The 17,110-nt window shown below is 39.1% G+C and overlaps 2 protein-coding genes across 18 annotated transcripts in view; both read left to right on the forward strand.

The window, feature by feature from the left end:
• The window catches only part of heatr5a (HEAT repeat containing 5a), a 39,388-nt gene extending 28,658 nt beyond the window's left edge, over positions 1–10,730 (forward strand). For 4 of the 7 annotated variants that reach the window (XM_051646430.1, XM_051646433.1, XM_051646431.1 and 1 more), the window contains 11 exons: positions 2,112–2,180; positions 2,457–2,636; positions 3,185–3,392; positions 3,504–3,743; positions 4,728–4,855; positions 5,053–5,200; positions 5,308–5,580; positions 7,521–7,745; positions 7,916–8,067; positions 8,264–8,474; positions 9,338–10,730. In XM_051646430.1, the coding sequence (XP_051502390.1) occupies positions 2,112–2,180; positions 2,457–2,636; positions 3,185–3,392; positions 3,504–3,743; positions 4,728–4,855; positions 5,053–5,200; positions 5,308–5,580; positions 7,521–7,745; positions 7,916–8,067; positions 8,264–8,474; positions 9,338–9,639 (2,136 nt within the window). In that variant the 3' untranslated portion in view covers positions 9,640–10,730. Of the gene's footprint in view, positions 1–2,111; positions 2,181–2,456; positions 2,637–3,184; positions 3,393–3,503; positions 3,744–4,727; positions 4,856–5,052; positions 5,201–5,307; positions 5,581–6,514; positions 6,649–7,520; positions 7,746–7,915; positions 8,068–8,263; positions 8,475–9,337 lie in introns of those variants that run through there. The other 3 variants (XR_007892222.1, XR_007892223.1, XM_051646434.1) reach the window with 3 other exon arrangements.
• Positions 10,731–11,125: 395 nt separating this feature from the next.
• The window catches only part of hectd1 (HECT domain containing 1), a 40,295-nt gene continuing 34,310 nt past the window's right edge, over positions 11,126–17,110 (forward strand). For all 11 annotated transcript variants that reach the window (XM_051645773.1, XM_051645781.1, XM_051645774.1 and 8 more), the window contains exons 1-2: positions 11,126–11,355; positions 16,672–16,937. In XM_051645773.1, coding sequence (XP_051501733.1) covers positions 16,798–16,937 — 140 coding nt within the window. In that variant the 5' untranslated portion in view covers positions 11,126–11,355; positions 16,672–16,797. The remainder of the gene's footprint in view (positions 11,356–16,671; positions 16,938–17,110) is intronic.

Genomic DNA, 17,110 nt, shown 5'->3' on the forward strand with positions numbered 1-17,110 from the left:
AAGAGGCAGTAATATAATTAGAACAAAGAAACAAATTAAGAAAACAGTGCTTAAAATTTCTAACAGCAGTATCAAGTATTCAAGTAAACATTCTTACATTCTCGTGTATTACCGGTCTTCACTGTATGATTCGAATACATTCATATTTTATTTTAAAGCTACTAAAGTTAACCAGCCAAGAGCAGTGGCTGCTTTTCTTGTTTTCTTGTTGTTGTTGTTAATATAAAAGGAATAGTTCACCCAAAAATCTCATCATTTACTCACCTTCATACCATCCCAGATGTGTGCGACTTTCTTTCTTCAGCAGAACACAAATTAAGATTTTTAGAAGAATTTCTCAGATCTTTTGGTCCATACAATGTAAGTGAATGGGTGCCAAAAGTTTTAAGCTCTAAAAATCACACAAGTCATCATAAAAGTAATCATTAAGACTCCAGTGGTTAAATCAATGTCTCCAGAAGCAATTTGATGGGTATGGGTGAGAAACAGATCAATATTTAAGTCAGTTTTTACTATAAATTCTCCTCCCTGCTCAGTCAGGCTGGACTTTCACATTCTTCTTCTTGTGTTTTTGGTGATTCACATTCTTCATGCATATGCCCCCTACTGGGCAGGGAGAAGAATTTTAGCAAAAAAAGACTTAAATATTGATCTGTTTATCACCCACACCTATATCATCACATAACATATAAGATATATATTAAACGTGTGGATTACTATTATGCTGCCTTAATGTAATTTTTGGAGTGTCAACATTTTGGCACCCATTCACTTGTTTTGTATGGACCTACAGAGCAGAAATATTCTTCTAAAAATCGTAATTTGTGTTCAACAGAAGAAAGAAATCATACACGTCTGGGATGGCAAGAGGGTGAGTAAATGATGAGAGAATTTTCATTTTTGGGTGAACTATCCCTTCAATGACAGAGACAGTGGCAGGTCTATCAGGCTGCATTTACACTGCAAGTCCTAATGCACAGATCCAAAATTTTTATCCAAATCTGCCTTTTTTGTCCTGGTGTTTACACTTACTTCAGACATAACTGACTGTTTCTATCAATATCTCGCCAAGACAGGCGTTTTGAAATGTATTTGACCATTACACAGGCTCGTATCCACATTAATGTGAGCGCTCCCACGACACACGACCACAAACCGAAGCCGTCTGCCAGACAGTGTGCGGAGGGCGAGTTTCCGAAAAGTAGGATTGCAGGGGAAGAGACATTTATATTCACGAGAAAAGTGATTGGATGATTCAGTAATATTTATTAGGAAAGCGCTTCCTGATTGGTCGAAGAAACTATAGCCCTATGCCTAATCGTAACTGTAACAATCAGGTAGAGCTTTCATCATGAATATGAATGAGTTTTTGGCTGCCATCATACAGTTTGGAAAGCCACCCGTGTGGGAGTCGAAATGGAGAAATAAAAGTAATCTTTAAGAATTTCATTATTGGGGGCCTTGGTAGCTCAGCGAGTATTGACGTTGACTACCACCCCTGGAGTCGTGAGTTCGAATCCAGGGCGTGCTGAGTGACTCCAGCCAGGTCTCCTAAGCAACCAAATTGGCCCGGTTGCTATGGAGGGTAGAGTCACATGGGGTATCCTCCTCGTGGTCGCTATAATGTGTGGTTCTTGCTCTCGGTGGGGCGCGTGGTGAGTTGTGCGTGGATGCCACGGAGAAAAGGTTGAAGCCTCCACACGCGCTAGGTCTCCGCGGTAACGCATTCAACAAGCCACGTGATAAGATGCACGGATTGACAGTCTCAGACACGGAGGATTGAGGCGAGTCACTATGCCACCATGAGGAATTGGGCATTCCAAATTGGGGAGAAAACGGGAGAAAAAAAAAAGAATTTCATTAGTTTAGTAGTTTCTCTCTCTGCTCCCTTTACAGTTTGACCTGTTGACAAGATTGACAGGTGGTTGTCTTGCAATCTACGTAATAGCACCCCTGTAATACTAAGGTTTAATAAGGTTACTCAGTCGGGTACATTGCCATACATTATTCTTAAAGAAATGGACAATACAATACAAACTTGTATTTTGTATTTTTGTATTTTTATTATTTTATAGTGATTTTGTCTGGAATAAATTTGACTTATCTTGTAGGTTGGAGCTGCTCTTAGACCTGCCTTCAATGCGGATGCACCTCCAGATGTCACTGCCAAAGCCTGCCAGGTGTGGTGCTTAAATGAATTAAGAATCATTATGTTCAACAACCTTGTCAAATTGAGCATCCCGAGTATGATCTTTTGCAAGCGGCGAAAGGTCCCAAAACAAACCCTCACACTGTTTTCGTACTCTTAAAGAACTCTGTCCTGCTTGTTTTGAAATACCTCGAGTTCACGTGGGTTAGCGTGACCTAGTTTCTGCCCTGAGTTGAGCTGTACACTGCTGCTGCTGGAAATTCTTCCAGTAGTGCCGAGTTGTGAAATGCATTTGTTTGCCGTTCAGGTTTGCAGTGCATGGATTGCCAGTGGTGTCATCAGTGACTTGCATGACCTGAGAAGGGTACATCAGCTCCTGGCCTCCTCTCTCGCCAAAGTTCAGGCGGGGAGAGATGTTTCCAGTCAGCTGTATAATGAGAGTACCTTCACCATGGAGACGCTGGCTGTGCTCAAAGCCTGGGCAGAGGTACTGGACCCCATCACTGAAGTATCAAACTGTCAGCTGCACCTCCACCTGCCAGCACACCTAACATTTATTCTATTCCACTCTTTGCTACGATAATTTTATTACCTGGTGATGCAAAAGTGTAAGACAGAAGCAGAGCTACCAATTATTCAGTCACTGCATTCTAAATGTGGAATATTCATAACTTTAGAGTTATGTGTGTGATGTTTAATTGACAGTTCACCCAAAAATGAAAATTCTGTCATTTACTCACCGTCATGTTGTTTCAAACCCATATGACTTTATTTCTTCTGTAGAACACAAAAGGACAAAAGGCTAACGTTTTGCCAAACATCTCCTTTTGTGTTTCACAGAAGAAAGAAACAATGTAATATGGGTTTGAGACAACAGAAGGGTGAGTAAAAGGTGATAGTTTTGGGTGAACTATCCCTATTATTGTCAAGAAAGATAGAATTCACTAAAATGCATGAGTTTCTTTGTAGTCTCAGGCATTTTGCATGTTTCTGAATAAAGGTCTGACTATATGTGTTGTCTATACCTGCTCACAGCTGTATATCACTGCAGTCCAGAGCTCCAGGCAGAGGGAGAGTCCATGCAGTCAACAACAGAGTGAAGAGGTGGGAGCAGCAGGGGCTGGTCTGCTCAAACTGGTTCAGACAGATCTGGCCACCCTGAGCCGCCTGTGGCTGGCTGCCCTGCAGGACCATGCCATGCTCACCCTGCCCCCACAATACTCCAATCAACTCCCATCTACAGGTCAGTACTTGATGTTTTTAGGAGTCAGACCATGATTACATGATTCATTTCTGTGTGATTTATCTTTTTTAGAGCCTCTGTATATGACTAACTTGTATCATTGTTTGTCAGGTGGATTGTTTTACACTGCAGAGACAGTTGAACAGGCCCTTCCACATTACTGCAGTGCCTGGGCTACCATTCTCCATGCTACCGCACTCTGGCTTAACAGCACTGGATTCATCATGGTGGACGAGGGGCCTGCCAACCTCTCTCGTCCCGTCACGCCCACCTCCATGGGCCAGTCCACCTCGATGTGCAGTGTCAAATCTCCAGAGGACCTCAACACTGACCGTCTCCACCTCATCCTGGGTGCGGAGCTCAGTTAATATTTGCTGTATACAGATTATTTGAATGAAATAATCATTCACATAATCTGAGTGAATAAAATATTTGTCTGCTTTAGTAATTTGACATGGGCTGATTATGAGGTAGAATCAGGATCATTGTATAATGAGGATCATAAATACATATTTCAGGATTCAATGCAGGAGTAGGATCAGAATCTCAAAACGAGGTTTAAAGGGATAGTTGACCCCAAAAAATCTAAATTCTCTCATCATTTACTCACCCTCATGTCATCCCAGATGTGTATGACTTTTTTTTTTCTGCTGAACAAAAATGAAGGCTTTTAGAAGAATATCAGGTCTTTAGGTCCATACAATGCAAGTGAATGGTGACCAAAACTTTGAAGCTCCAAAAAGCACATAAAGGCAGCATCAAAGTAATCTATAACTCTCCAGTGGTTTTCTTACGTGATCTAATTGCATTTTGGTGAGAACATACCAAAATATAACTCCTTTTTCACTGTACATCTTGCCATTGCAGTCTCTAAGCATGATGCTTCATGGCCCTAGGAAGTGTAATCGAGCTTTAAATCATGATCGCCAAGGAGACTGCTGATGTCAAGATTTATAGTGAAAAGGTTGTTGAAAAAGAGTTGTTTTGTCATCCATTCTCACCAAAAAAACAATTAGATCGCTTCAGATGACCTGGATTAAACCACTGGAGTTGTATGGATTACTTTTATGCTGCCTTTATGCGCTTTGTGGCGCTTCAAAATTTTGGTCACCATTCGCTTGCATTGGATGGACCTACAGAGCTGAGATATTCTTCTAAAAATCTTCATTTGTGTTTTGTAGAATTAAGAAAGTCACAGATCTGGGATGGCATGAGAGTGAGGAAATGATGAGAGAATTTTCATTTTTGGTTGAACTTTTGTCTATTAATGAACTATTATTCTCTAATTTTAGTCTTGTTTTAATGTTGTTCTTTTTTCTGCAATTTTCATTTTAGGAATCAGTGTGGAGTTTTTGTGCTCCCCTCACTCCGGGGACCAAATGGAATACATCGATTCATGTCTCCAAGCTCTGCAGGCCTTATTAGAGGTGCCTTGGACCCGTTCCAAAGTGGGCAATGATCAGGTACTCTACAATTGGTAATATGTTGTTATATGTTACTCATGGTAATAAGTTGTTATTGTTTTAGTTGTTTTTGTGTCAACATATCTTTTATCAACTTAATACAATTGGGGTGAGCTGTGTAGTTGATCTCTAGCATGTTTTTTGTTATAGTCATTTGTCACTGTGTTCCTGATGGTTCTATGGTGTTTTCTCTGTAGGCTCTGAGTGTAGAACTGCTCAGTGTTCTGCACAGGCTCATAGTCACTCGGGAATCTCCCAGCATTCATATGGCTGTGTTGGAACTGGTTCACCAGATCGTTTGTGCTGCACAGGAGCATGTCAAAGAGAAACGCCACAGTGCTGAGGGTGAGTCTCAAAACAACGGTAGACAAACAAGTCTGGTCCGTTTAATTTAGAAACCAAATCCCCCCCTCCACTGTCAGTGTTCACTGATCTTTGTTCTGTTTGGTCAGTGGATGATGGTGCGGCAGAGAAGGAGACCGTTCCTGAGTTTGGAGAGGGGCGGGACACTGGAGGTCTAGTGCCGGGGAAGTCTCTTGTGTTTGGAGCTCTGGAGTTGTGTTTGTGCACTCTGGTCCGGAAGCTTCCACAGCTCGTCCCCAAGCTGGCCGGCAGTCCCTTGTGGCAGGGAGTACAGACCTACTCCCTCAGCAACACTGACTGCAGAATCGTCACATCTGCTCTGGCCATCCTCTCAGAACTGCCCTCCATCTGTTCACCAGAGGGTAAGAGATACAGAGAAATTTTAGTCCACTTTGCAGTTTAGTTATTTGGGATTCTCAAAATGATTTATTGATTGAATTAAACCTTAAAGGAATGGTTCACCCAAAAATGAAAATTCTCTCATCATTTACTCACACTTATGCCATCCCAGATGTATATGACTTTTTTATCTGCTGAACTCAAATAACCATTGTTTGAAGAATTTCTCAGCTCTTTTGGACCATACAATACAAATGAATGAGTACCAACATTTTGAAGTTCCAAAAATCACATAAGTCAGTATAAAAGTAATCCATAAGACTCCATTGGTTAAATCAGTGTCTTCAGAAGCAATGTGATAGGTGTGGGTGAACGACAGATCAAACTTAAAGTCCTTTATTACTATAAATTCTCCTCCCTGCTCAGTCAATCTCCACTTTAAAGGAATGTTCCAGGTTCAATCCAAGTTAAGCTCAATCGACAGCATTTGAGGCTTAATGATGATTACCAAAAAAATGTATTTCGACTTGTCTCTCCTTATCTTTTAAAAAGCAAATATCGAGGTTACAGTGAGGCACTAACAATGCCAAATTTTGAAGGGTTTAAACAGAAATATGAAGACTATTATTTTATAAAAGCACTTACATTAAATCTTCTGTTAAAACTTCTGTATAATTTGATCTGTAAAGTAAATTGAATTGTAATTTTCATAGTCGTTTTAGGGTTGTAACATTTGTTGACATTACATCGTCATGGTAATGAGGTTGTAAAATTGGCTATAACTTTACACACAAAAGGTTTGTAAGTGATTTTATCACACTAAAATCTTTTTTACACACACATCCTTTGTGGCTATACTTTTGAAACTGAGTATTTTAAAATACAAAATTGTCCCCCATTCACTTCCATTGTAAGTGGCTCACTGTAACCTCGATTTTTGCTTTTTTTTTTTTATAGAAAAGGAGGGAGTCGTGAGTTCGAATCCAGGGTGTGCTGAGTGACTCCAGCCAGGTCTCCTAAGCAACCAAAATTGGCCTGGTTGCTAGGGAGAGTAGAGTCACATGAGGTAACCTCCTCGTGGTCGCTATAATGTGTGGTTCTCGCTCTCTGTGGGGCACGTGGTGAGTTGTGTGTGGATGCCGCGGAAAATAGCATGGGCATCCACACGCGCTACTTCTCCGCGGTAACGGGCTCAACAAGCCACGTGATAAGATGCGCGGATTGACGGTCTCAGACACAGAGGCAACTGAGATTCGTCCTCCGCCACCCAGATTGAGGCAAGTCACTACGCCACCACGAGGACTTAGAGCGCATTGGGAATTGGGCATTCCATATTGGGGAGAAAAAAGAAAAGAGAAAAGGAGGGACGAGTCAAAATATATATTTTTTGGTAATCAACATTATGATACAAATGCTGTCGATTGAGCTTAACTTGAACATTCCTTTAACTTCCACATTCTTCTTCTGGTGTTTTTGTTGATTCACATTCTTCATGCATACCGCCCCCTACTGGGCAGGGGGAAGAATTTTTAGCAAAAAAGCACTAAATATTGATCTGTTTCTCACCCGCACCTATCATATCACTTCTGAAGATATGGATTAAAACACTGGAGTATGGATTACTTTTATGATGCCTTTATGTGCTTTTTGGAGCTTCAACATTTTGGCACCCATTTACTTGCATTATATGGACCTACAGAGCTGAAATATTCTTCTAAAAATCATAATTTGTGTTCTGCAGAAGAAAGAAAGTCATGAGTAAATGACAAGATAATTTTCATTTTTGGGTGAACCATTCCTTTAAAGGTAACAAAAATAAAATACTGGTTACCCATATTATTTTGTTTAATACCATTGATTGAATTAAAGGTGAAGTGTATAATGTTTACTTGTTAAATACATTTAACCTTAGGCTTATTTTATGTTTCATAAATGATCTAAAGTTTTTATACTTCCTCTGTAGGCAGTGTGTCGGTGCTACCGACAGTGCTCTATCTGCTGCTTGGAGTGTTGAGAGAGGTGATGAAGGGTTCTGTTGAAGCTGAGAGTGGACAGCTGGTACCAGGTATCCTGCAGGCCTTGCGCACTGTTCTTACTTCTCCCATGAGCAGAGCCGAGAAGAGTCGCGGTGCCTGGACTGAACTGCTGCGATGTGCACTACATACACTCTTGGAGTTTTGGTGTGAAGGTAATTCTCTCTCACTCATCCACCCCACTCCTTCCATTTTAGTTGGTCTTTACGTACACTGTACAAAATAGCTTACAAGCCCATCTTCGAGCTTCACAGAGCTGCACATGATGCTGAATAATTCAAGGATAACTTCATAACTTCATGGATTTCACAATTGTTATGGGCAGATAAAACAGAGCCTGGAATGGATGAGGTTACAATGTTGACAGCCCTCACTGTCTTCCTGCTGCATGCTAGTGCTGAGGTCACCACTGTAGAGCCACTGCAGACATGCTGCATCCAGACATTTAGAGCCAGTCTTGAGTCCAAGGACCCTTTGGTGAGTCAAGGGACCCAAATCAGAGATCTGATTCAATATAAAGCTAAACTGACTAAATATTTTAAACAACATTTCTGCATCTTACTGCTTAAATAGGGAGCTTTGCTTAAGTTTGCTTAAAATTCCTAAAGGAAATACTTTTTAATATTTTTAACATTTTCTTCTTTTCTATACCATATAATAATGTCTCCAATAGGTGCTGAGCAGGAGTTATCAGTTGCTAGTATCTTTATTTCAAGGCCCAGCGCAAGTAGCCAGGCCATTTATTCTGGCTTTGGGTGGCTGTCTAGTGTCACAGCTGGAAGGAGTTGAAAAGAGTCGTCCTCAGAGCCCTGCAGAGCTACAGGCAGTGCAAGACGCAGTCCTAGCCCTGGAAGCACTAGTGTTTGCTGCTGACGAAACTCACCGTAAGTGACTGTGGAAATGTTTATGAACTGGGTGATTCTTTAATTAGGGGAACTTTTCTGTCCCCTTGGATGATTTGAAATAAAAATTGTAATTGTAGTTTTAAAAGATTGATTATAATTTAATTATATTATGAATCATAATTGATTTAAACTTTATGTCCATTTAATTTTAAACTACATTTTAAACTATTACTTATTGGAAAAAATTACATGGTATTGAAAGGTTATAACATTTATAAAAAGATTTGCCAAAATGTATTTATTATGCGCTTGTTTCCTACACAAATTAAAGTAAATTTAGAGGTAGTTTAAGTGTTAAATCAGGTAAGTTAAACTTTTCACTTTAACTCAAGAGCTTAAAAATCATATTCAGTTAATTTGGTATATATTTGTGCAATTTCTGCTGTCATTAGTATTATGACAAGCATTTTAGAGAACAGATGAGTTTTTTTCAAGAGAATTTCTTCTTAATAGAAATGAGAGCGTAACAGTTTTAGGGGTCATTACCAAAATGTTTATTATTTAAAATGTCATTTCTAAATACAAAATTAATTTACTTCTAGTAAATTTGCTGTGTTATCAAGTTCAAGGCTTATCAACCTATATCTCCAAAAACTAAAAAACATGAAGTAAATGTTTAACGAAGACATTGTTTCAAGAAGTTTCATTTTTCAAATTTCATGTACCATTGTTAGTTAAAAGTGCCCTTAATTGAATCATCTTATTATAGTAGTTGTAGAGTATTACAGTATTAAAGGACTGCATAAATCAGAGCAAGACAGAACAGAAACTGAACAATCTCATCATTTAAAGGAATATGTTAGCTATATCACAGATTAAATCTATGTTTTTTATCTATGCAGGTCCACAGCTGGTGGCTATGCTATTGCCTATCCTCATCTCTCTGCTGCTGGATGAGAATGCTTTGGCATCTGCTCCTGCAGCCTCTCGCTCACTGCATGAATCAGCCTTAAGAGACCTCATGCGCATTGGCCCCCAACACTCGGCTGTCTTCAAATCACTGATGGCCTCCGCTCCACACATGAAAGCCCGACTGGAGGCAGCCGTCAAGGGGAACCAGGAGAGTGTGAACACTAAGACACCAGCAGCCCGGGTCATTAGTAAAAGCACACCCAGCATCCAACTGAAGATCAATTTCCTGTGAATCCAGCGTCCATTTCAAACGCAGCATATGCAGTCTCCTGACTGTAAATGATACAACTATTATGATTTGAATTACTATTTTGAGTAAATGACAAGGTGTTGTTTTAATTTTTCATGGTTTTAAAGCTAAATGAGGGTATAATTTTTCTCATCTAATAATTGTAGTGTACATTTCAATTTAAGTTCTGTATTAACCTCTATGAGGAATGTAATACATATTTACTCGAGAAGGTCAGGGGAAATGCGTTTTTAACCCTCTGTCTCATGGCAAAGATAGCTCAACAAAGGGAGTGAATTTTATGATTTCCATATATATCAACTTTTCAGTTTTAATGATTAACTCGTCACAACTCTAAACATGTAATGATTTTCTCTAACTCAATAATACATAGCATGGTTTTTGTGACAAATATCATTGTCATTGTGTCTGTAAATAGAATGCAAATGAATAATTTTTCACTGACATGCTGCAGCCAAACCTTGTGCAATACCAACTGCACCACTGAGAATTTTCAAACACGGTCATCTGCTGAATTTTTCTTCTTTTCATTATCTTTCCCAATTTCAAATATTTTAAATTCCGAAGAGATAGCTATGCTTGTTGAAAATGTATTTATGATCACCAAATGATACTTTTAAAGCAACTATGGTACACGTTCAATAGTATTATTATTCTAATTATGCATGGAGATGTATCTGTTATCACTTTGTTTCTCACAAGACTTATCCACTTTGCATTTCTAAAGGTTAGAAAGCAGACGGTCTAAGCAAGTGTAATAGATCTAACCTTAAGTAATTAGTAGATGAAGGCGTAAGCAGAGCAAAGATATTTACTACTATAACAGCACTACAAACAAGTTTACAATGCAAATGCATAAGATTCTACAAATATTGGACCATGGGGAGGTGGGGCTGGTTCAGTAACTATAGACTTAAGGTGCTGTTTCTGCTAGAAGCAGTGATGATTACATACTGCATTTGTAAATGCACCATATTTTTTGTATGTTGTAATATGTACAGATTGAAATTTAAGGCAACATTAACATTTATTTTCTCAATATATTGGAAGAATAAAATATAGTTTTGCTTCAAGAGTTGCAGTTTGTGTACTTTTGTCTAAATCAGCAGTGAGACTTGTTAATATTCAGAGAAAACTTACTGGATGGAGAAATACTGCTATTTTTTTTTTTTTTTTTTTTTTTTAGCCCTGTGCATAGTATGTCCTAATTTGGATTCATCTGTTCAATTAGAATCGTTGGGGGAAATGCATAATGCAGTGCTATTGCTTTTGAAGCCTCAGGACCACACTAACCGACTAAAATCTTGACCTGTTTTAAGATGAGTTAATTTCAATGTCACAACTGACATTTTGCAATTGTGCAATCCAAGTGAATGACTTGCTATCTGTTTGTGCGTCCTCATTGACTGTAATTTAGCCCCCCCTGTCGCTCAGCCGCTGCACTGCATATTCCTGACCGACCGCGGTTGCAGAGCCTCGTGATATGCGGAGCCTCGACTAGTTCTCTCGACGGCTCTCCATTTCACTCAATATTTCACCCGTCGCCTTCACGTTCACTTTGACCTCTACCTTACAAACAACAAAAGTGGGGAATGAAGCAATATCCCTCTCTTACCGTCTGACACAACTTCATCCAGAGCCGAATTTCGTCCACCTTTGAGTGTTTTTTTCTCTCTTCTCGTCGTTTGGCGATTAGCGGTAAGTGTTTGTATCTCTTCCTGACAGTCGAGCTTAGGCCTCGGGCTTTCACTCAACTTCAGATCGTGGATTTGCTGGTAAACACAAGGCCGCATTACTCTTACTGTACAGTGGTTTGCTTTTACCCTAAAGGTATTTTCGGATGGGTCGTGTTTGTGGATGGAAACATATATGTGTGTATATGTCTGTTATTTATTAAGTAAAAGATGGTTTTGAGTTAATGAGGTCTGTCGAAGTGAAGCTAGCAGGACGCGGTTTAGCTAATCCCAGCTAACGAAACCTCACTTTCACTGTCGCTAATCTTTTTGGCCTTTTTATTAATTTACTAAGGAAACGTGGTGAAAACGACGACTTTTAATGTAAAAAAAAAAAAAAAATACAACTTATTTGGACTCTGGCATGGCGAGCAAGCCAACATAAGCTCTCAGAGACCATCAGAACTAGAGGATTGAACGTGAAAATATCTCTTATTTCTACGCTTAGCTAGGCCTGTTTGAACCCTTATTCACACTTCTGGAGTTTGATAACGATCTATATTGATGTCCAGATGGTTTTGTGTGTTTAATTGGGACAGCGATTAAATGTTTGTTCTGCTTGGCTCTCAGGATCATGTTAGATGGCCATACATGAAGTTAATCATGCAACTAGATGTTTTATCAGACTGTTTGACAAAGCGTTTATATGTGCTGTCAGTTTTCAATGGGTAGGTGAACTTTTATGGGGATGTCAGGCTGGTGTCATGATGACATCGGTTGAAACCAAGTTGTTGTTTGTTTTTGTTTTTTTGACTCATGCAATTACACGTTAGTCAGCTGCCATGGCAAAAAGCCCAAAAACATCATTAAACGCGTGTTTGGCCATGAAAGATCAAATGCCAGGAAACGCCGAGCCTTATTAGCCCTTGAATTAAGCTGTCCGTTTACTTTCCTGCGTGCCCCCAAAAGACACAAGTGTTTGATTATTTAAATCTGTGTGGATTGTGACTCACATGGTAAAGTTGATCTCAGTGCTGTAAGAACAACACCAGACTGTGTAAAGAATCTGTAAAGCGATATATATATATATATATATATATATATATAAATCTTGAATGAAATAATCTGCTTTGATCTCCAGAATTTGAGACGTGGGGAAACCAGTGTGTATTCCTCCTTGTGATGGTTCAGGTCAGATTATTAAAGTAGCGTGCATAATGAGAATTAGTTCAATGTATTAGTGACCTTAACAAACTAACAAAACCTTAATATGAAAATAGTTGTTTTCTATTGTTGTGTTAAATTATAAATAAACAGATAACTCGCATCTGATTTTTTTTCATTATTGTTATTATTTTTTCTATTATATTTTGGGGCTATTTTAGCCTTCATTTACAGGATAGTAGAGGCCAACAGGAAAGATGTGAAGAGTGATGGGGAATGGGATCAGGATATGACCAAGGCAGGATTCGAACCTTGGTCCCCATGAGCCAACAGCTCTTACTCTTACAGAACTTGGTTTGGATTCAGAAGTTTAGTATATTAAAAGCATTGTTTGGTTCACAATGGTCCTGTGTTACTATTAAAGGTGTCATGCATTGTTTTTGTTTTTTTATTAATTTTTTTATAATGTTCACTGAGGTCCACTCATAATGTTAGTAAGATTTTTTCTTCAAAAATATTCATAATTTAGAAATAATTGTACATTTTCTATCCTGTTTTTAGCCCTCTGATTAAAATGCAAAAATTTTTGGGTCGTGTCCCCTTTAAGACTTTAATGTAAATGCCCACTGCTATGATTGGGTAACATCTTTGCATATGAAATAAGTGTCAACGCCCCCACCTGTATATGTGTGGAATAGTGATGGAAGTCTGATTAATTTCCGATTAATTTCGGACAGTTCGTTTCCATGAACCGGTTCAAAAAACGACATCATGTAATGACGTCTCTAGCACGTAATTCTAACATCCTGGAGTCATGGTTTCCACACAAACATTTAAATAGAGCCATATGTGAATGCACATTGCTGATTATTACCTTTTATTCAGTTAAGTTATACTAATAATGGCATTTATTGTCATCAGTGTTTCATTCTGTGATCCTGTGTCGAATACAACTGATATTGATTACATCTCAGATAATTTTCCTAAATTAAAGTTTTGCACCTAAAGCACCCAATACAGACACTGTGCACAAACGCATATATGTTCTACGTGTCTTAAATTTTATTTAATAAAACTAGTCATACGAATATTTCCAGTGAGTTATGGTTGTCATTAAAGAAACTTACAGTTCGCCACAGGCTTGTTCATGTCCTTGGTACACGCATGCTCATAGGATCAGCAGCTTACTCATCAGACTCCTTGGTAATCCTCAACAAACTTCGACAGTTCGTGGACTGGTTCTTTTTGAGTCGGACACGACCGAAGAGCTGACTTTCGATTCAACGTGTAGGTTTGATTCTTTCATTTCGAATGGGTTCTTTGGTTCAATAACTGGTCTAGTAACGTGTAAGAGCCGCCTGCCTGGATGTATTAGTAACATAATTGAGTAGAATTGCCTCAAGACCTTCATTTGCAAATATTTGTAAATAATTCAAAACTAGCACAAAAACAAACATCTGTAGATTTCTCAATGTTTTATTCGGCTACTGCCATTAACATCTCAACACATAGCAAGTCCTCGGTAATCCATGGCAAACTTCAACAGTCAGTGGGTCTGGCTCATTCGGTTATTTTTGAGTCGTACAGTTGACGTGCCAGTACATTTACTTCAGCTGTGCATCTTGCATTATCATCCCGGAACTAGAGTTCGATTCAGTTCGATGTTATGAACCGGCTCGACCGGTTACTTGCTGAGAATTGGTTAAAAAGAATGATTCATTCAAGAATCGGACATTTCTAGTGTGGAATTGTTTTGAAAAGTTCAGATGGTTTCTTTCTGCTAAAGAAAATGTACGTTGTTTTAAAGGAGTTTTAGATATTTATATTGGAAAACTAGCCAAAACAAAAAATTATTTTGTTGCAGTGCATAATGGGGTGTAGACTACCCTCTCTGACCTTTCTGTTCACTTCAATCCATCTTTAACTCTAAAAAACAAACTCTCTCTTATTAATAAAGCTGTGTATTACCAATTTTCTTCACAAAAAGAAACGCACTGTGGCACATATATTATGATTCAATAAGTCGCGAGCCATCACGTTATAATCTAGCTGCATTAAGCGTGCGCGCTGGATGGACTAGCGTCCCCGTGATAGAGGGTGCTTCAGCCGGGTGAAGTTTCAATCTCTCCCCCTTAGATCGGGACACTTCGTGCAACTCAGAAGAGGTGCTGACTGCACAGTGAAATGCCAGTTTCAGAGTTATTTACATGACCTGCTTCCTTATTTGAACTTTAATAAAGCTATAACGCATTAAATATAACTGCATTAAAGATGAACCGGGGTGTTTCCTTTAAAGATGCTCGACACGCAAGTGTTGCTCCAGCTCCACTTGCTCCATAATGAGAGTGCTTCTGTATTTACTTATTTTGTATTTTTGGATTATAATTCCCTCATACTTTGCGATCTACATCACCTGAAGCTGTCTGGAAAGTTTAGAGTGTGTCTGGACTGTGAGCTGTGTTTTCTTCCTCTCCTCAGGTCAGGCGCAACTGCAGTGCTGCTCTCGCGCGCCATCATTAGAGTTTGATGTGATCTCACGTTACGTTAAATGACATCAAACGACTATTCGACAACGAAAAATTGTCTTAACATTTTTTGTTGTCGATAACATCGAATAATTGTTTCAACCATAAAATGAAGCAATACATTTAACATGGATACTCGCACTTGTCTGTTGCGACATTACTGTCGGGTCCAGTATAGTTGGCACTGATCATGTCTTTCTGCAAATCCTGTGTCGAACTGTGTCTTGTTTGAAAAAGAATCCACAGTAAAATGAAGTGAACAAACAAACACTGTCTTTCTAATGCGATCCGGGACTTCATTAAAAATACATTTCAGCCACTCTTTCCTAATGTTAGGATCATTAGGAATCAAATGCAAAGAGTCTGTTTTTCCACAACCTGGCACTGCACAACATTTTGTAAACTTTGCCGGCATCTTGAACTTCTTGTTGCTCCAATAATCCCTGTGTTTCTCCCTGCTGTGCCGACTCTTATCACCGCAAACCTGTGGGCGGGCCAAAGAGGCGATGATGTAGGCGTTGACCTGTTTATACAGAGGCAGACTTGTGCTGATGTATTCATCTCTATTACGTAATAGAGACAAGGAAGTAGAAAACGAGTCATTTAGGAATATTGTTTCAATAAAGCCTTTTTTTGGACTAACGAATACATTTTGAGTTCTAAAACTTACAGTATGTTTTTATAGCACTATGTATATGTCAAAAGATCAAGGAAAATTTGATTTCTCAATGCATGATGCCTTCAAAACCCAGTTACAAAACCAGAAAGAGCAATCTAGATGTCAGCATGGATGACGTCCTGAATAAAAATTATGATAAAGGCAAGTGTTGCAAAATACATTTCTAATCTCATCACCATCAGGTGACTGTTGAACTTGGTATATTTTCTTCCAGTTAATATGTGAATTAGATCAATTAATTAGACCCTGTTTTTCAATTGATGTCAAGTTCAACTGGACATTCTTCCTGAGTCATGTTAGTCACTTAATCTGTTGATAAGTGGATCTCTCTGTTGTTAGTCTCTAAGAAGATGGTGGATCTATCTCAAGCCTGTTTATAGCCACCAGGACTATAATGAAGGACAGACTTGTGCTATTTCACATAAATTAAATTACCTTCATGCTTGGCTCAGCTTTGCCTGTCTTTTCTACCAAAGGAAAGTAGTGCTGCTCTTTTTCGTAATGGTGGGTTTCTCAGAACAATAAAAACTGTACTGACTGTAAATTTGTATTGCCTAGTATGTTTCAGTGAGCTGGGCTTAATTGATTGAAGTAATTGATGAACTATTCATCATGTGAGTGGTTGTTGGCCAAGCTTACTAATCAGCTAAACAGCGATTTCTTTCAGTTCTTTTGATTACAGGGAGTAGTTCATCATGTTTATATTCTGTTTTAACTCTTATTAGAATACCTTTCAAGTACATACATCTCAAAGGAGTCATATGCTCCACCCATTTCATTATTACTCATGTGTTTTCATTCAATTACTTAAGTGTTGTGTTTTTCTGTTCAAAGAGAAGCCTAACAAATGGGAGAAGGTGGGGTATTAAGGCCTGAGGCTATCTGGCAGAGTTCTCATCACTGAGCCCGGGAAGTCCCAGATCTTTTTTCCATGCCTGTTTAGTTAGTTTTGTTTTTGTTTGTTCCTATGAAGGTGAAGACTTGATGAGACAACAAGAGGACCAGTGACTGCCCCTTTTCAAATCTCTCCTGCCGCTGGCGGATGCGTCACCAGTTGGGGCTGTTACTGGGTGTTGGGTAGATAGGGTAGTGGGGCGTCATGGCAGACGTGGACCCGGACACATTGCTGGAGTGGCTGCAGATGGGACAGGGTGATGAGCGGGACATGCAGCTCATCGCTCTGGAGCAGCTCTGCATGCTGTTGCTCATGTCAGACAACGTCGATCGCTGCTTTGAAACGTAAGTCTGAAGTCTTTTGATGGGTTGAATGATGTATTATGTGGCCAGTATTTGTTATGTTTGAAATCTTGCAAATAGATCAAGTTTTTAAAGAAAACCAGGAATTATCAGGGAACATTTTGGTTTTTAGGTCTGGAATATTCATTGAACCTTATTCATGAAACATGAGTGGA

The sequence above is a fragment of the Myxocyprinus asiaticus genome, chromosome 20, assembly GCF_019703515.2.
Source record: "Myxocyprinus asiaticus isolate MX2 ecotype Aquarium Trade chromosome 20, UBuf_Myxa_2, whole genome shotgun sequence".
In the NCBI taxonomy this organism is placed as follows: Eukaryota; Metazoa; Chordata; class Actinopteri; order Cypriniformes; family Catostomidae; genus Myxocyprinus; species Myxocyprinus asiaticus.